General features: G+C 51.6%; 1 protein-coding gene across 2 annotated transcripts; it reads right to left on the bottom strand.

Moving 5' to 3' along the window:
- Positions 1-1,864: 1,864 nt before the first annotated feature.
- On the bottom strand, positions 1,865-12,536 carry SDHC (succinate dehydrogenase complex subunit C). 2 transcript variants are annotated; one of them, XM_088467574.1, is made up of 6 exons: positions 12,476-12,536; positions 11,196-11,252; positions 10,600-10,701; positions 4,729-4,790; positions 3,635-3,798; positions 1,865-3,281 (listed from the first exon to the last, which is right to left on the bottom strand). In XM_088467574.1, exons 1-6 carry the CDS (start codon positions 12,493-12,495, stop codon positions 3,177-3,179), a joined length of 510 nt encoding a protein of 169 aa, XP_088323700.1. In that variant the 5' UTR covers positions 12,496-12,536; the 3' UTR covers positions 1,865-3,176. The 2 variants fall into 2 exon arrangements, with proteins under 2 accessions (XP_088323700.1, XP_088323701.1); XM_088467575.1 differs by lacking the exon at positions 12,476-12,536 and adding an exon at positions 12,366-12,389.
- Positions 12,537-17,319: the final 4,783 nt, after the last annotated feature.

The raw sequence follows: 17,319 nt of genomic DNA, 5'->3' as shown, positions 1-17,319 counted from the left end.
GGATGGAAAGGCTCAGCCAGTGCTACAGGCAGGCCCCGTGCTCTGCACAGAGGGAGAATCTGGTGTAGATGTCACACTCCCTGTCCTGGGATGGAAAGGCTCAGCCTGTGCTACAGGGAGGCCCGTGCTCTGCACAGAGATGAAGGAGAATCTGGTGTAGAGGCCACACTCCCTGTCCTGGGATGGAAAGGCTCAGCCAGTGCTACATGGAGGCCCCGTGCTCTGCACAGAGATGAAGGAGAATCTGGTGTAGATGTCACACTCCCTATCCTGGGATGGAAAGGCTCAGCCAGTGCTACAGGGAGGCCCCGTGCTCTGCACAGAGATGATGGAGAATCTGGTGTAGATGTCACACTCCCTGTCCTGGGATGGAAAGGCTCAGCCAGTGCTACAGGGAGGCCCCGTGCTCTGCACAGAGATGAAGGAGAATCTGGTGTAGAGGCCACACTCCCTGTCCTGGGATGAAAAGGCTCAGCCAGTGCTACAGGGAGGCCCCGTGCTCTGCACAGAGATGAAGGAGAATCTGGTGTAGAGGCCACACTCCCTGTCCTGGGATGGAGAGGCTCAGCCAGTGCTACAGGGAGGCCCCGTGCTCTGCACAGCGATGATGGAGAATCTGGTGTAGATGTCACACTCCCTGTCCTGGGATGGAAAGGCTCAGCCAGTGCTACAGGGAGGCCCCGTGCTCTGCACAGAGATGAAGGAGAATCTGGTGTAGATGTCACACTCCCTATCCTGGGATGGAAAGGCTCAGCCAGTGCTACAGGGAGGCCCCGTGCTCTGCACAGAGATGATGGAGAATCTGGTGTAGATGTCACACTCCCTGTCCTGGGATGGAAAGGCTCAGCCAGTGCTACAGGGAGGCCCCGTGCTCTGCACAGAGATGAAGGAGAATCTGGTGTAGAGGCCACACTCCCTGTCCTGGGATGGAAAGGCTCAGCCAGTGCAACAGGGAGGCCCCGTGCTCTGCACAGAGATGAAGGAGAATCTGGTGTAGAGGCCACACTCCCTGTCCTGGGATGGAAAGGCTCAGCCAGTGCTACAGGGAGGCCCCGTGCTCTGCACAGAGATGAAGGAGAATCTGGTGTAGAGGCCACACTCCCTGTCCTGGGATGGAAAGGCTCAGCCAGTGCTACAGGGAGGCCCCGTGCTCTGCACAGAGATGATGGAGAATCTGGTGTAGATGTCACACTCCCTGTCCTGGGATGGAAAGGCTCAGCCAGTGCTACAGGGAGGCCCCGTGCTCTGCACAGAGATGAAGGAGAATCTGGTGTAGAGGCCACACTCCCTGTCCTGGGATGTAAAGGCTCAGCCTGTGCTACAGGGAGGCCCGTGCTCTGCACAGAGATGATGGAGAATCTGGTGTAGATCTCACACTCCCTGTCCTGGGATGGAAAGGCTCAGCCTGTGCTACAGGGAGGCCCCGTGCTCTGCACAGAGATGAAGGAGAATCTGGTGTAGAGGCCACACTCCCTGTCCTGGGATGGAGAGGCTCAGCCTGTGCTACAGGGAGGCCCCGTGCTCTGCACAGTGGGAGAATGTGGTGTAGATGTCACACTCCCTGTCCTGGGATGGAAAGGCTCAGCCAGTGCTACAGGGAGGCCCTGTGCTCTGCACAGAGATGAAGGAGAATCTGGTGTAGATGTCACACTCCCTGTCCTGGGATGGAGAGGCTCAGCCTGTGCTACAGGGAGGCCCCGTGCTCTGCACAGTGGTAGAACTGCTGCACAACTTACATTCCAACACAATACAATCATTTATTCTATATCTTCACTCAGACAATGCAGCTTCTGTCTCCAGAAGAGCAAGATAAGTATCCTGTCGCCGAGTACACAGCGCCCACAAAACACGGGGAAACAGAAAATGAAGAATAGATTTTATTGAGTTATACAAGAAAAAAAAAAAAAAAAAAACAATCTTATTTATTCTTAGTACAACAAAGCAGAGAGATGTTCAGATGAGTATAAATCAAAAAACAATATATGACGACTCGCCAGGTAGATAGTAACGGAACTTTGCCCATCAGGTTGTGAGTATGCAGTGGCTGGAGACAGCGCCCTGTAGGGCGAGAATGAACGCTGTGCGCAGGACGGCATAGATTACCTTCCACCCATCTGCTGAATACAGAGCAGGCCTAAGCGACCTGGGGAATTACAAGCCCCAGAAAACCCTGCACGCTATGAGGGAATCCTGGAGGTTTGTAGATCCACAACACGTGCTCCAGGCCTGGTAATAGAGGAATTCCCTTCTCAGTAAGTACAGATAAATAGGGGTGTGTGCGGCTTCCCTTTGTGTACAAAACACACATAGACCAGGGCTGACTTTGGTATGAGACTGCAAGTGATGAGACATAGGGGCCAGGGATGTCCATTTATAACCATTTAAGGGGGGGGGGGGGGGGACAATTCAGAGATCTCCCGTGTAACCATCTGGATTCGTGTGACCGACGTCTCTCCCATCCATTGCAGAACATTTGCCCTTTTCCATATTTCCCACACGAATTGTGGAATTTTAATTCTCTTCCCACCCTAACTGCAGACAAGAGAACCCATTGTGCGTCTGCGAAGAACACACAGGCATGTTCCCTCATGAAGTCCGGCTTTAACGCCAAGCCAGAGGCGACCGTATAGCAGAAATGTGTCCCTTGTTCTACCATGGAGCCCCCTCCCCCTGCGCTGAGCCTCGCACCTTGTGTCCCCCTTTGTCGCCATGTTCCCATTCTCACAGCAACTAACAAAACGCTCCCCACATATTTACCCTACCTGAACACACTTCTACAAGGAGCGTGGACTAAACACAGACTTCACAACACAACCCCTTCCCTTTAAGTGTCAAATATTCTGCAGCCACTGACCAGTGTGTAAAAGGCACTGAGTCCACTACCAAGCAGGAGTAATAGTCTGATCTTTGGCCACTTAGTGACGGGGTGACCTCTAGAGGGGGTTCAAGGTTCTCTGCACAGGAAAAAACTAATGGGATGGCATGAAGTGCCCATGGCACGTACCGGAGATCAAACAAGCTGGTTCTAACCATTGTCACAAACAGACCTGGAAACTTGTGTGAAGAGTATGGGCCAGAAACTGCTGAAAACTAGTCTGACAGGTAAAAATATTTGGAAATTAAATGCAACGGAAATAAGTGGTGGGTTTCAAGCTCGGTGGTGAAGTGTGCTCCAATTACAGGGCAGCAATGCCAGCTGCCGATAGCAGGGTGAGAGCCAGTACCATGTAACCCGACTGGTAGACTTGAGGGATCTTAAAGCCTTTGCCAAGGTCCCAGGCCTACAGAGAGAGGGAAAACAAGAGGAATAGTCAGACACAAGCGGTACCAGTATGAGTTCTCCAAAACTCTACTCGCTTACACACAGCTTCTCTAATCTGAACCTATCCCTCCAGACAACGAAGCACTCTATGAAGAGCACTCTAACCGTGGCTTAACCATTACTCACCCAACAGCCAAGATACCACCTCAACCTACCCTTTCATCCCTCCCAAACACCCAAGTTCTCTAGCCATGGTCGCATCTGAACGACACGCTAGTTCTTCAACCCAGGTCTCACTGCTTACCAGCCAGGACCACCTCATCCTCCCCACCTTACTCAAGCTACACTCCTCGAGGACAAAGACGCACTCACCAGATGCCTGACCCCATTTAAGGTGTGGTACATGAACGGGAAAGCGATAATAAATTTAGCCGAATATATGAGCGCTGGTCCCAGGCTGAGGGATTTTATTAGCTCCAGGTAAGATGCGTAGTCTCCGGGGAGAACCAGGGCTGCCAGGCTGAACAAGGACACACCTAGGACAGAAAGAGGCAGCATTATACCGGGACAGGCCCAAGCACAGGATTCCTTCCCCACTCAGCATGGGCTACAATGCTTGTAATAGGACCGCCGACATCTGTAATCTACGTCATTCATAAAACCCTGGTTTGTGACGGTTATCAGTAAGTGTATTCGATAAACCATCCTCTGTTTAAATAAATGATTCCTAAACCTTTATTTATTAACATTCAGGACCTCATTCAGAGCTGCTCGCAAAATGCGAGCGCTCGCTCTGAATGAGGGCGGCCGCATCTAAAAAAATGATCCGGCCTCCAGGCCGCTCGCATAGCTGTGGGTTACCACTCACAGCCTTAACGAGCGACCAGGTTGATGGTCGCAATGGTCAAGACCATCGCGACAAGACCCTTGTGGTAGGGTCAGTGGGGCCGCCCACAGACGGCAAGAGTTCGCTTGGGAACGCCTCGCAACGCCTACAAAACGGGGCGAGCTGTCGATCAACATCGACAGCCACCCCCTTTTGTACAATAGGACCTAGGTCTTACACTAGAGAGGATGAAGGTCCCCAATGATGCCAATAGCTACATAAAGGACTTGGAAGACGACATCTGGCTAAAACGTGTCCTAGTTGGGAAGCTCCGTCCTACAACGTGTCTAATGGAAGAAACAGGAAAGATGTACATAAACGAGTGCCAAGAAAGCCTGGGCTGCAGACTGACTACAGAGATGTCACCGTTACCAGTAGCTCACGTTGTAAATCATAACTGGTGCCATTTCCAATGAGGCTCCCCTGGGTATGTGACCGCCTTCAGAGGCAACGGATTACGTGGCGAGAAGCCGGACGATGTCACAGATATATAAAGTGTATAAGCGGCTATATAAACTGTTTGGTGGATGCGTTCAGATTTACATGAACAAGGACATTCCACACGTAGCGTGGTTCTCACCAGCGCTCAAGGCGATGCCGGTACCTCTGTGCGAGATGGACATCATCATGGGCAGAGACCATCTGTGGAGAACAAAACAAAGTAGGAGGTCAGCCCCGGGCAAAGGCAGGCGCGTCAGATGGATTTAATGTCTGCTGACGAGAACGCTGCCTGCATTTCGGGGTGACACGTCATGCCAGCATTACAATGCGCACCCAGGGCAATCTATCCCAATCTTGTGTGGCTCAGCTTATGCAACGTGACGTTCTAAAAATACCCACATCTGATGCCCCTTTAACCACCTAGGGATTAGAGAGACAACAGAGGACGTGTATATATACCCACAAACTAATCCGACCATATGCAAAGAATGGTTGTTCTGTGCGCTCATTCCAATCTACATCTATACATAAACAGTGGCTGAGAGCTCTTACAGGTAGATAGTGTTTGCACACAAGGGTCTCAGCCGTAAATGTAGGCGTAATAATACTATAAACACAATCAATGTAGGAATGTTAAAATAACAGTAAAAGGAAATTGGTAACACCATCAGATAGCAATGAAGAAGAGGTGATGCTCTGGGGTCCTTTTGCTGTATACCCAAGTTGGCGACTTGCACAGAGTGAATGGAACCCTGAACCAGAAATATACAACAGCATTGGAGAGCCAAGCGATACCCACTGACCTGTGCCTACAGCAGCATAATGACCCAAACCATCCCTCCAGATTATGCCAGAGCTACCTTCCAGGAACAGAACAAGACATTAGCCTCACATCATGTAATGGCCGCGCAGTCTCCAGACTTACACCCCATCCAGGTGGTTTGGGATGAGCTGGACAGAAGGGTGACAGCAAAACTTCCAGCAGGGGCAGCACATCACTGGGAGCTTCTGTGGTAGCGCTGGGGAGAACATCCAGAACAATATGCGATTCCCATTGTAGGGGGAATGCCGTTACTGATGCAGAATGTTAGGTTCATATATGTGAATTGTGGCCAAAATGACATTAAATTTAAATAATTTGCTTCAAATACAATACAGCAGGGGTATTCAGCGCCACAAGTGTCCTCCACAGAATTTATTTAATCTGTAGGTTCTCAAACTCAGTCCTCAGGACCCCAAACAGTGTATGTTTTCCAGGTCTCCTCACAGAATCACAAGTGCAATAATTAGCTCCACCTGTGAATCTTTTCAAATATGTCAGTGAGTAATGACTACACCTGTGCACCTGCTGGGTGACCTGGGAAATGTGTCAGTGAGTAATGACTACACCTGTGCTCCTGCTGGGTGACCTGGGATATGAGTCAGTGAGAGACTACACCTGTGCTCCTGCTGGGTGACCTGGGAAATGTGTCAGTGAGTAATGACTACACCTGTGCTCCTGCTGGGTGACCTGGGAAATGTGTCAGTGAGTAATGAGTACACCTGTGCACCTGCTGGGTGACCTGGGAAATGTGTCAGTGAGTAATGACTACACTTGTGCACCTGCTGGGTGACCTGGGATGTGTCAGTGAGTAATGACTACACCTGTGCACCTGCTGGGTGACCTGGGAAATGTGTCAGTGAGTAATGACTACACCTGTGCTCCTGCTGGGTGACCTGGGAAATGTGTCAGTGAGTAATGACTACACCTGTGCACCTGCTGGGTAACCTTGGAAATGTGTCAGTGAGTAATGACTACACCTGTGCACCTGCTGGGTGACCTGGGAAATGTGTCACTGAGTAATGACTACACCTGTGCTCCTGCTGGGTGACCTGGGATATGTGTCAGTGAGTAATGACTACACCTGTGCTCCTGCTGGGTGACCTGGGAAATGTGTCAGTGAGTAATGACTACACCTGTGCTCCTGCTGGGCGACCTGGGATATGTGTCAGTGAGTATTGTGTGCACCTGTGCACCTGCTGGGTGACCTGGGAAATGTGTCAGTGAGTAATGACTACACCTGTGCTCCTGCTGGGTGACCTGGGAAATGTGTCAGTGGGTAATGACTACACCTGTGCACTTGCTGGGTTACCTGGGAAATGTGTCAGTGAGTAATGACTACACCTGTGCTCCTGCTGGGTGACCTGGGATATGTGTCAGTGAGTAATGACTACACCTGTGCACCTGCTGGGTGACCTGGGAAATGTGTCAGTGGGTAATGACTACACCTGTGCACCTGATGGGTGACCTGGGATATGTGTCAGTGAGTAATGACTACACCTGTGTACCTGCTGGGTGACCTGGGATATGTGTCAGTGAGTAATGACTACACCTGTGCACCTGCTGGGTGACCTGGGATATGTGTCAGTGAGTAATGACTACACCTGTGCACCTGCTGGGTGACCTGGGAAATGTGTCAGTGAGTAATGACTACACCTGTGCTCCTGCTGGGTGACCTGGGATATGTGTCAGTGAGTAATGACTACACCTGTGCACCTGCTGGGTGACCTGGGATATGTGTCAGTGAGTAATGACTACACCTGTGCTCCTGCTGGGTGACCTGGGATATGTGTCAGTGAGTAATGACTACACCTGTGCACCTGCTGGGTGACCTGGGAAATGTGTCGGTGAGTAATGACTACACCTGTGCTCCTGCTGGGTGACCTGGGATATGTGTCAGTGAGTAATGACTACACCTGTGCTCCTGCTGGGTGACCTGGGAAATGTGTCGGTGAGTAATGACTACACCTGTGCTCCTGCTGGGTGACCTGGGAAATGTGTCAGTGAGTAATGACTACACCTGTGCTCCTGCTGGGTGACCTGGGAAATGTGTCAGTGAGTAATGACTACACCTATGGCACCTGCTAGGTGAGATGGGAAATGTGTCAGTGAGTAATGACTACACCTGTGCTCCTGCTGGGTGACCTGGGAAATGTGTCAGTGAGTAATGACTACACCTATGGCACCTGCTAGGTGAGATGGGAAATGTGTCAGTGAGTAATGACTACACCTGTGCACCTGCTGAGTGACATGGGAAATGTGTCAGTGAGTAATGACTACACCTATGGCACCTGCTAGGTGAGATGGGAAATGTGTCAGTGAGTAATGACTACACCTGTGCTCCTGCTGGGTGACCTGGGATATGTGTCAGTGAGTAATGACTACACCTGTGCTCCTGCTGGGTGACCTGGGAAATGTGTCGGTGAGTAATGACTACACCTGTGCTCCTGCTGGGTGACCTGGGAAATGTGTCAGTGAGTAATGACTACACCTGTGCTCCTGCTGGGTGACCTGGGAAATGTGTCAGTGAGTAATGACTACACCTATGGCACCTGCTAGGTGAGATGGGAAATGTGTCAGTGAGTAATGACTACACCTGTGCTCCTGCTGGGTGACCTGGGAAATGTGTCAGTGAGTAATGACTACACCTATGGCACCTGCTAGGTGAGATGGGAAATGTGTCAGTGAGTAATGACTACACCTGTGCACCTGCTGAGTGACATGGGAAATGTGTCAGTGAGTAATGACTACACCTATGGCACCTGCTAGGTGAGATGGGAAATGTGTCAGTGAGTAATGACTACACCTGTGCACCTGCTGGGTGACCTGGGATGTGTGTCAGTGAGTAATGACTACACCTGTGCACGTGCTGGGTGAGATGGGAAACATGACAGGTTTGGGTCCCTGAGGGCATAGTTTGAGAACCACTGCCTTAATCCTACACAGGTGAGTTCACCTATTTTACTTGGCCAGTAATTATCCCAACTGTTTCTACAGACAGAAATCCTGAAAACAAGCCCTGTTTGTCATGCATTTAAGTTTCTTCATTTTTGTAACTAATTTTATTACAATTTAACCCCCACTTTTACAAATGTCACCAAAAGGAGTAAAAGAGAATCCATATAAAAATACATTATGGTTGGGAAGTCTCCCCCAGCCGCCTCCCTTCCCTCCCACAAGAACACAAAACAAAATAAAAGGATCCAAAATTAGCCATTGATCTAGAAATAATCTGTAAAAAGACTCAATCTACACATTTGTTAATAAGTGGTGGGCGCTGCACATTCTCTGTGTAATGTGGCTGGAATGTGGGGAGGGGGAGGAGAGTGTGGCCGTTCTCACCCCGGCTCTCTCGATAGCAGAGTTATTCAGAGGGCCCCGGGGTGCTGGTATGTGAGCGGGTGGAGGAACGGGTCTGGCAGGAGAGAAACAATGTACAGCGGTGGCAAGAGAGAGGACGGCTGCTGAAGAGACAACTTTCCCTGGCATGGGACCCCGAAAAGCCCACTCTGTCTGCTGAGGAATGTTCACAGAAGTACAAACGTCCCATTGAATGAAGGCCAATACCGCCACTGCAGAAGTATTGTGTGCAGGGCAAAAAATAGAACAAAAATATATATTATTTAATAAGGGCTACACCCATGTACTAAATCCGTGCTGCGCCATTTTACATCCAGGCTACACACAGTCACCTAATTTAATAGAGCAACTGTCGACCACCTTGAAAAAGCGCAATCCACGATTAAGGAGTCGGAACGGATCTCTCCCCATAGGGCGCAGACAGCAACATTTACCATACAGTTCTGAAAGCAGGGGGCGGGGGGGGGGGGGACGTTAAGTGCATCCAATAGCCAAGTGAGATTTGTTAATAAAATATATGTAAAATGTAAATAAATCAATATGTACATATTGATTTATTTAAATTTTTATTGAATTTACATGTATTTTATTTTTAACAAATCTCACTTGGCTATTGGATGCGCTTAACGAGCGCCTCCCCCCCCCCCCCGCTTTCAGATTTGTACAATTTAGTGAGGTTGGTAGTGACCTCACTCACGTTTTAAGCAGCAACATATATAGCCAAACACATTGGGTTGAGCGCGGTCCCACTCCCCTTTATCCAATTTACCATACAATGCATGCGCAGAGGCGAGCTTACACATTTTTGCGTACCTACAACCGATTCAGACGGATCTCCGCCGCCATCTTTCTTTGGGTGAAATGGGTTGAAACTTGGCGGGGACACGCTAGAGATCTGTCTCGTGGGAGTGTAGCTAAACCTCCGTGCGATTCTGAGTGGTGCGTATGGGGAAGCGCCAATATGGAAGATGCCGGTAGCGGCAGATTGCGTAAACTCACTGGGTGACCTTGGCTTCCATCTTGAAGATGCGTAGGTTGTCGCACTAGTTATACGGAATCCTGCATTAGCGTAAGGTAATAAATCTGGCTTCCACGGGCTACCCACAACTAAAGCCATGTCACACTCACAGCTAAGACACGTGGGGAATTACACCTTACACAAAGGGAAGACTCATTTAAACATTGTAAAGGTTATCAGTATTGCTCCCTCCTCAATGCCCAACGGCGCTTCAGCTAAAAGTACATTTGTAGTTCTCTCTCCTCAAGCTGGAACGTAGCACTGAAATTCTCATGCCCCTCTCTCCTAAACTTGAAAGTACCACATTTATCGTTTAGCAATCCTAATTCATTAAATGGGTACTTCCCACCCACCAGCGTTAGTCAGTGGATGAATGCTAACATATAATAGCAAATTACGCATGGCTGCACATCAGATTCTATACTGTCATACACTCTACAATATGCAGCGCTTGTGTAACTACACATCCCAGAATGCCCTGCCACGGTTTTAGCCTGTGCTAAACTGCATGCTGGGATGTGTAGTTCCGCAACAGCTGGAGGGCCGCAAATTGAACGATCTTGCTCTACAATGTCCTAGAAAACCAGCCCACAATGGCACAATACAAAAAAAACACAATGTTGTAAAATATCAATAAACATATCGATCTATACAATATATGTGCATCTCAATGGCTAGAAGATATTTCACACTACAACAGAGCTTATTTCTGCAACATTTAATTCTTTTAAGTCTAGATTTCTACCAGGAGAAACAATTGTTGTATAATCTGCGTTTCCTGTGCGGGGGACGCACACAAAGGAATCACTTACCCGTAAATAGTGATATGAGGGGACAAGGGGCGATTCAAACGGGTGTTCTTCTGCCAAAACTGATCCATTTCCTGTTTTGCCGTTGTACCCATCGGAAGAGCACTGACAATAGGGAGAACACAGATATCACCTACTGCACATCGGCAGCGCTACAATGATTACACTGTCCCCGCAAGCAACGGAAATCTCTCTCTCATCATTATATCAGGACATGTTTTCATATTTACAGGATAGCTAAAGACTCCTCCAATTCTCCCATATTCCAAACAAAGACCTGGACAGAAGGAATTCCCAGCTCCCACCCTTTAGTAAGTTATCCCCAGGTATCACCTTATTGGGGGGTTGTACAACAGGTACTGCTGCCATTAGGTAACAGCGGGTGGATATACACAGGACGGATTGTGGAGGAGGTGTTTATAACATGTGGCTGACTCCAGCTTTGATGGCACAAGAGCGTCTTCCATCAGTCATGTGTGCAGTATATGCCACGCTCTTGGACATAGCGGATTAGGAATAGAAGAGCCCCTCTGTGCCAATGGAGCCTGATACATAGGACAGCTGTATGAGAGGTAGTAGGGGACCCGGATGGGACTTACTTTCGAATGCAGAAGGTCGTCCGGAGTTGGGAGCGGAGACATTGCCGCGCAGTGTGCCTTTGGGGTAGGGAAAACACATGAGAAAGGTCAGGATCAAATAAAGACACTGGAGCAACTGTAACTACAATCCATACATTCAGCATTGTGCCCACCACACACACCATCCCCGAATATCCCGACGTTACCCCACACACACCATCCCCTAATATCCCGACGTTACCCCACACACACCATCCCCTAATATCCCGACGTTACCCCACACACACCATCCCCTAATATCCTGGCTGTTACCCCACACACACCATCCCCTAATATCCCGACGTTACCCCACACACACCATCCCCCAATATCCCGGCCGTTACCCCACACACATCATCCCCCAATATCCTGGCCGTTACCCCAGACACACACATCATCCCCTTATATCCCGGCAGTTACCCCACACACACCGTCCTCCAAAACCCCGGCAGTTACCCTTCACGCAGCAGCCCCCGATACCCTGACTGTTACCCACCATACACCAGCCCCAATACCCCGGCCCTTACCTGCCACACACCAGGCCCTATACCCCGGCCATATACCCGCCACACACCAGGCCCTATACCCTGGCCATATACCCGCCACACACCAGGCCCTATACCCCGGCCCTTACCTGCCACACACCAGGCCCTATACCCCGGCCCTTACCTGCCACACACCAGGCCCTATACCCCGGCCCTTACCTGCCACACACCAGGCCCTATACCCCGGCCATATACCCGCCACACACCAGGCCCTATACCCCGGCCCTTACCTGCCACACACCAGGCCCTATACCCCGGCCCTTACCCGTCACACACCAGGCCCTATACCCCGGCCCTTACCCACCAAGCTCCAATATTCCAGCCCTTACTCACCACGCAGCAGCCCCACCAGACCCCAATCCTTACCTCCACACACCAGCCCCCAATACCCCGGACCTTACTCCCACACCCAAACTAACCTTGCGCTCACAAGCCCCATCTGATCCCCCTCACACCCAAGCCTGTCCCCTATACAGCACCCACACCCCACCATACAGGGCTGCTTCTCCTCTCCCATCACAGAGACCCCCCCGGGCCGTCACTCCGGCCGCTGCTCAGTGACAGCCGCTCGTAGCGGGGACATCAGCAACGTTCCCTCTGTCCTCACTGCTAAGTACGGTTATCTCCGTCACACCCCGGCTTCAGCCTCCCCGCTCCTATCCCCCCCAACGGGCTCCTGTCCCCGGCCCCCACTCTCCGGTCACCGGGAGAAGTCACCTCAGTAACAGCGCCGCCATCTTACACCCGCTGCCACTGACGTCACTCTCACATGACACCACTCATTACCATAACATCACTCCTCTTCATTGGCGGGCTTCAAATGGGGCGTGGCGGCTGCCTCGCGTCCCGCCCTCCATGCGACGTCATTCACATGTTTTACACTCAGCATAAAAATATAGCTAATAATAATGCTGTCACTGTAATCACCTCCACTACCGTCCAGCAACTAACCAGTCACCTCACCTGTGTCACCACTAACCCCCAGCTACTAACCAGTCACCTCACCTGTGTCACCACTAACCCCCAGCTACTAACCAGTCACCTCACCTGTGTCACCACTAACCCCCAGCTACTAACCAGTCACCTCACCTGTGTCACCTCCAGTAACCCCCAGCTACTAACCAGCCACCTCACCTGTGTCACCACTAACCCCCAGCTACTAACCAGCTACCTCACCTGTGTCACCTCCAGTAACCCTCACCTACTAACCAGCCACCTCACCTGTGTCACCACTAACCCCCAGCTACTAACCAGTCACCTCACCAGTGTCACCACTAACCCCCAGCTACTAACCAGTCACCTCACCTGTGTCACCACTAACCCCCAGCTACTAACCAGTCACCTCACCTGTGTCACCTCCAGTAACCCCCAGCTACTAACCAGCCACCTCACCTGTGTCACCACTAACCCCCAGCTACTAACCAGCTACCTCACCTGTGTCACCTCCAGTAACCCTCACCTACTAACCAGCCACCTCACCTGTGTCACCACTAACCCCCAGCTACTAACCAGTCACCTCACCAGTGTCACCACTAACCCCCAGCTACTAACCAGTCACCTCACCTGTGTCACCACTAACCCCCAGCTACTAACCAGTCACCTCACCTGTGTCACCTCCAGTAACCCCCAGCTACTAACCAGCCACCTCACCTGTGTCACCACTAACCCCCAGCTACTAACCAGCTACCTCACCTGTGTCACCTCCAGTAACCCTCACCTACTAACCAGCCACCTCACCTGTGTCACCACTAACCCCCAGCTACTAACCAGTCACCTCACCAGTGTCACCACTAACCCCCAGCTACTAACCAGTCACCTCACCAGTGTCACCACTAACCCCCAGCTACTAACCAGCCACCTCACCTGTGTCACCACTAACCCCCAGCTACTAACCAGTCACCTCACCAGTGTCACCACTAACCCCCAGCTACTAACCAGTCACCTCACCTGTGTCACCACTAACCCCCAGCTACTAACCAGTCACCTCACCTGTGTCACCTCCAGTAACCCCCAGCTACTAACCAGCCACCTCACCTGTGTCACCACTAACCCCCAGCTACTAACCAGCTACCTCACCTGTGTCACCTCCAGTAACCCTCACCTACTAACCAGCCACCTCACCTGTGTCACCACTAACCCCCAGCTACTAACCAGTCACCTCACCAGTGTCACCACTAACCCCCAGCTACTAACCAGTCACCTCACCAGTGTCACCACTAACCCCCAGCTACTAACCAGTCACCTCACCTGTGTCACCTCCAGTAACCCCCAGCTACTAACCAGCCACCTCACCTGTGTCACCACTAACCCCCAGCTACTAACCAGCTACCTCACCTGTGTCACCTCCAGTAACCCTCACCTACTAACCAGCCACCTCACCTGTGTCACCACTAACCCCCAGCTACTAACCAGTCACCTCACCAGTGTCACCACTAACCCCCAGCTACTAACCAGTCACCTCACCAGTGTCACCACTAACCCCCAGCTACTAACCAGTCACCTCACCTGTGTCACCTCCAGTAACCCCCAGCTACTAACCAGCCACCTCACCTGTGTCACCACTAACCCCCAGCTACTAACCAGCTACCTCACCTGTGTCACCTCCAGTAACCCTCACCTACTAACCAGCCACCTCACCTGTGTCACCACTAACCCCCAGCTACTAACCAGTCACCTCACCAGTGTCACCACTAACCCCCAGCTACTAACCAGTCACCTCACCTGTGTCACCTCCAGTAACCCCCAGCTACTAACCAGCCACCTTACCTGTGTCACCACTAACCCCCAGCTACTAACCAGCTACCTCACCTGTGTCACCTCCAGTAACCCTCACCTACTAACCAGCCACCTCACCTGTGTCACCACTAACCCCCAGCTACTAACCAGTCACCTCACCTGTGTCACCTCCAGTAACCCCCAGCTACTAACCAGCCACCTCACCTGTGTCACCACTAACCCCCAGCTACTAACCAGCTACCTCACCTGTGTCACCTCCAGTAACCCTCACCTACTAACCAGCCACCTCACCTGTGTCACCACTAACCCCCAGCTACTAACCAGTCACCTCACCAGTGTCACCACTAACCCCCAGCTACTAACCAGTCACCTCACCAGTGTCACCACTAACCCCCAGCTACTAACCAGTCACCTCACCTGTGTCACCTCCAGTAACCCCCAGCTACTAACCAGCCACCTCACCTGTGTCACCACTAACCCCCAGCTACTAACCAGCTACCTCACCTGTGTCACCTCCAGTAACCCTCACCTACTAACCAGCCACCTCACCTGTGTCACCACTAACCCCCAGCTACTAACCAGTCACCTCACCAGTGTCACCACTAACCCCCAGCTACTAACCAGTCACCTCACCTGTGTCACCTCCAGTAACCCCCAGCTACTAACCAGCCACCTCACCTGTGTCACCACTAACCCCCAGCTACTAACCAGCTACCTCACCTGTGTCACCTCCAGTAACCCTCACCTACTAACCAGCCACCTCACCTGTGTCACCACTAACCCCCAGCTACTAACCAGTCACCTCACCAGTGTCACCACTAACCCCCAGCTACTAACCAGTCACCTCACCTGTGTCACCTCCAGTAACCCCCAGCTACTAACCAGCCACCTCACCTGTGTCACCACTAACCCCCAGCTACTAACCAGCTACCTCACCTGTGTCACCTCCAGTAACCCTCACCTACTAACCAGCCACCTCACCTGTGTCACCACTAACCCCCAGCTACTAACCAGCTACCTCACCTGTGTCACCTCCAGTAACCCTCACCTACTAACCAGCCACCTCAACTGTGTCACCACTACCCCCAGCAACTAACCAGCCACCTCACCTGTGTCACCACTAACCCTCTGCTACTAACTGGCCACATCACCTGTGTCACCACTAACCCCCAGCTAATAACCAGTCACCTCACCTGTGTCACCACTAACCCCTGGTACTAACCAGTCACCTCACCTGTCACCACTAACCCCCAGCTACTAACCAGTCACCTCACCTGTCACCACGAACCCTCTGCTATTCACTGGCCACATCACCTGTGTCACCACTACCCCCAGCTACTAACCTGCCACCTCACCTGTGTCACCACTAACTCTCTGCTACTAACCAGTCTCCTCACCTGTGTCACCATTACCCCCCTGCTACTAACCAGTCTCCTCACCTGTCACCACTAACCTTCAGCTATTAACCAGTCACTTCACCTGTCACCACTAACCCTCTGCTACTAACTAACCACATCACCTGTGTCACCACTAACCCCCAGCTACTAACCAGTCACCTCATCTGTGTCACCACTAACCCCCTGCTACTAACCAGTCACATCACCAGTGTCACCACTAACCCCCAGCTACTAACCAGTCACCTCACCTGTGTCACCATTAATCCCTGCTACTAACCAGTCACCTCACCAGTGTCACCACTAACCCCTAGCTACTAACCAGCCACCTCACCGAAGTCACCTCCAATAACTCCCAGCTACTAACCAGTCACCTCACCGATGTCACCACTAACCCCCAGCTACTAACCAGTCACCTCACCTGTGTCACCTCCAGTAACCCCCAGCTACTAACCAGCCACCTTACCTGTGTCACCACTAACCCCCAGCTACTAACCAGCTACCTCACCTGTGTCACCTCCAGTAACCCTCACCTACTAACCAGCCACCTCACCTGTGTCACCACTAACCCCCAGCTACTAACCAGTCACCTCACCAGTGTCACCACTAACCCCCAGCTACTAACCAGTCACCTCACCTGTGTCACCTCCAGTAACCCCCAGCTACTAACCAGCCACCTCACCTGTGTCACCACTAACCCCCAGCTACTAACCAGCTACCTCACCTGTGTCACCTCCAGTAACCCTCACCTACTAACCAGCCACCTCACCTGTGTCACCACTAACCCCCAGCTACTAACCAGTCACCTCACCAGTGTCACCACTAACCCCCAGCTACTAACCAGTCACCTCACCAGTGTCACCACTAACCCCCAGCTACTAACCAGTCACCTCACCTGTGTCACCTCCAGTAACCCCCAGCTACTAACCAGCCACCTCACCTGTGTCACCACTAACCCCCAGCTACTAACCAGTCACCTCACCAGTGTCACCACTAACCCCCAGCTACTAACCAGTCACCTCACCAGTGTCACCTCCAGTAACCCCCAGCTACTAACCAGCCACCTCACCTGTGTCACCACTAACCCCCAGCTACTAACCAGCTACCTCACCTGTGTCACCTCCAGTAACCCTCACCTACTAACCAGCCACCTCACCTGTGTCACCACTAACCCCCAGCTACTAACCAGTCACCTCACCAGTGTCACCACTAACCCCCAGCTACTAACCAGTCACCTCACCTGTGTCACCTCCAGTAACCCCCAGCTACTAACCAGCCACCTCACCTGTGTCACCACTAACCCCCAGCTACTAACCAGCTACCTCACCTGTGTCACCTCCAGTAACCCTCACCTACTAACCAGCCACCTCACCTGTGTCACCACTAACCCCCAGCTACTAACCAGCTACCTCACCTGTGTCACCTCCAGTA

The sequence above is a fragment of the Taudactylus pleione genome, unplaced genomic scaffold, assembly GCF_031769625.1.
Source record: "Taudactylus pleione unplaced genomic scaffold, aTauple2 ptg000073l, whole genome shotgun sequence".
Taxonomy (NCBI): Eukaryota; Metazoa; Chordata; class Amphibia; order Anura; family Myobatrachidae; genus Taudactylus; species Taudactylus pleione.
Note: the sequence above shows the minus strand (reverse complement) of the source record. Positions and strands in the feature narration are given on the sequence as shown.

What these genes read in the sequence shown, in the direction of transcription:
- SDHC (XM_088467574.1), bottom strand. Translation starts at nt 12,495, where the DNA reads ATGGCGGCGCTGTTACTGAG. An exon ending in ATGGCGGCGCTGTTACTGAG is followed by an intron (nt 11,253 to 12,475) that starts GTGACTTCTCCC and finishes CCTACCCCAAAG; the next exon opens with GCACACTGCGCGGCAATGTC. An exon ending in CCTCATATCACTATTTACGG is followed by an intron (nt 4,791 to 10,599) that starts GTAAGTGATTCC and finishes TGTTCTCCACAG; the next exon opens with ATGGTCTCTGCCCATGATGA.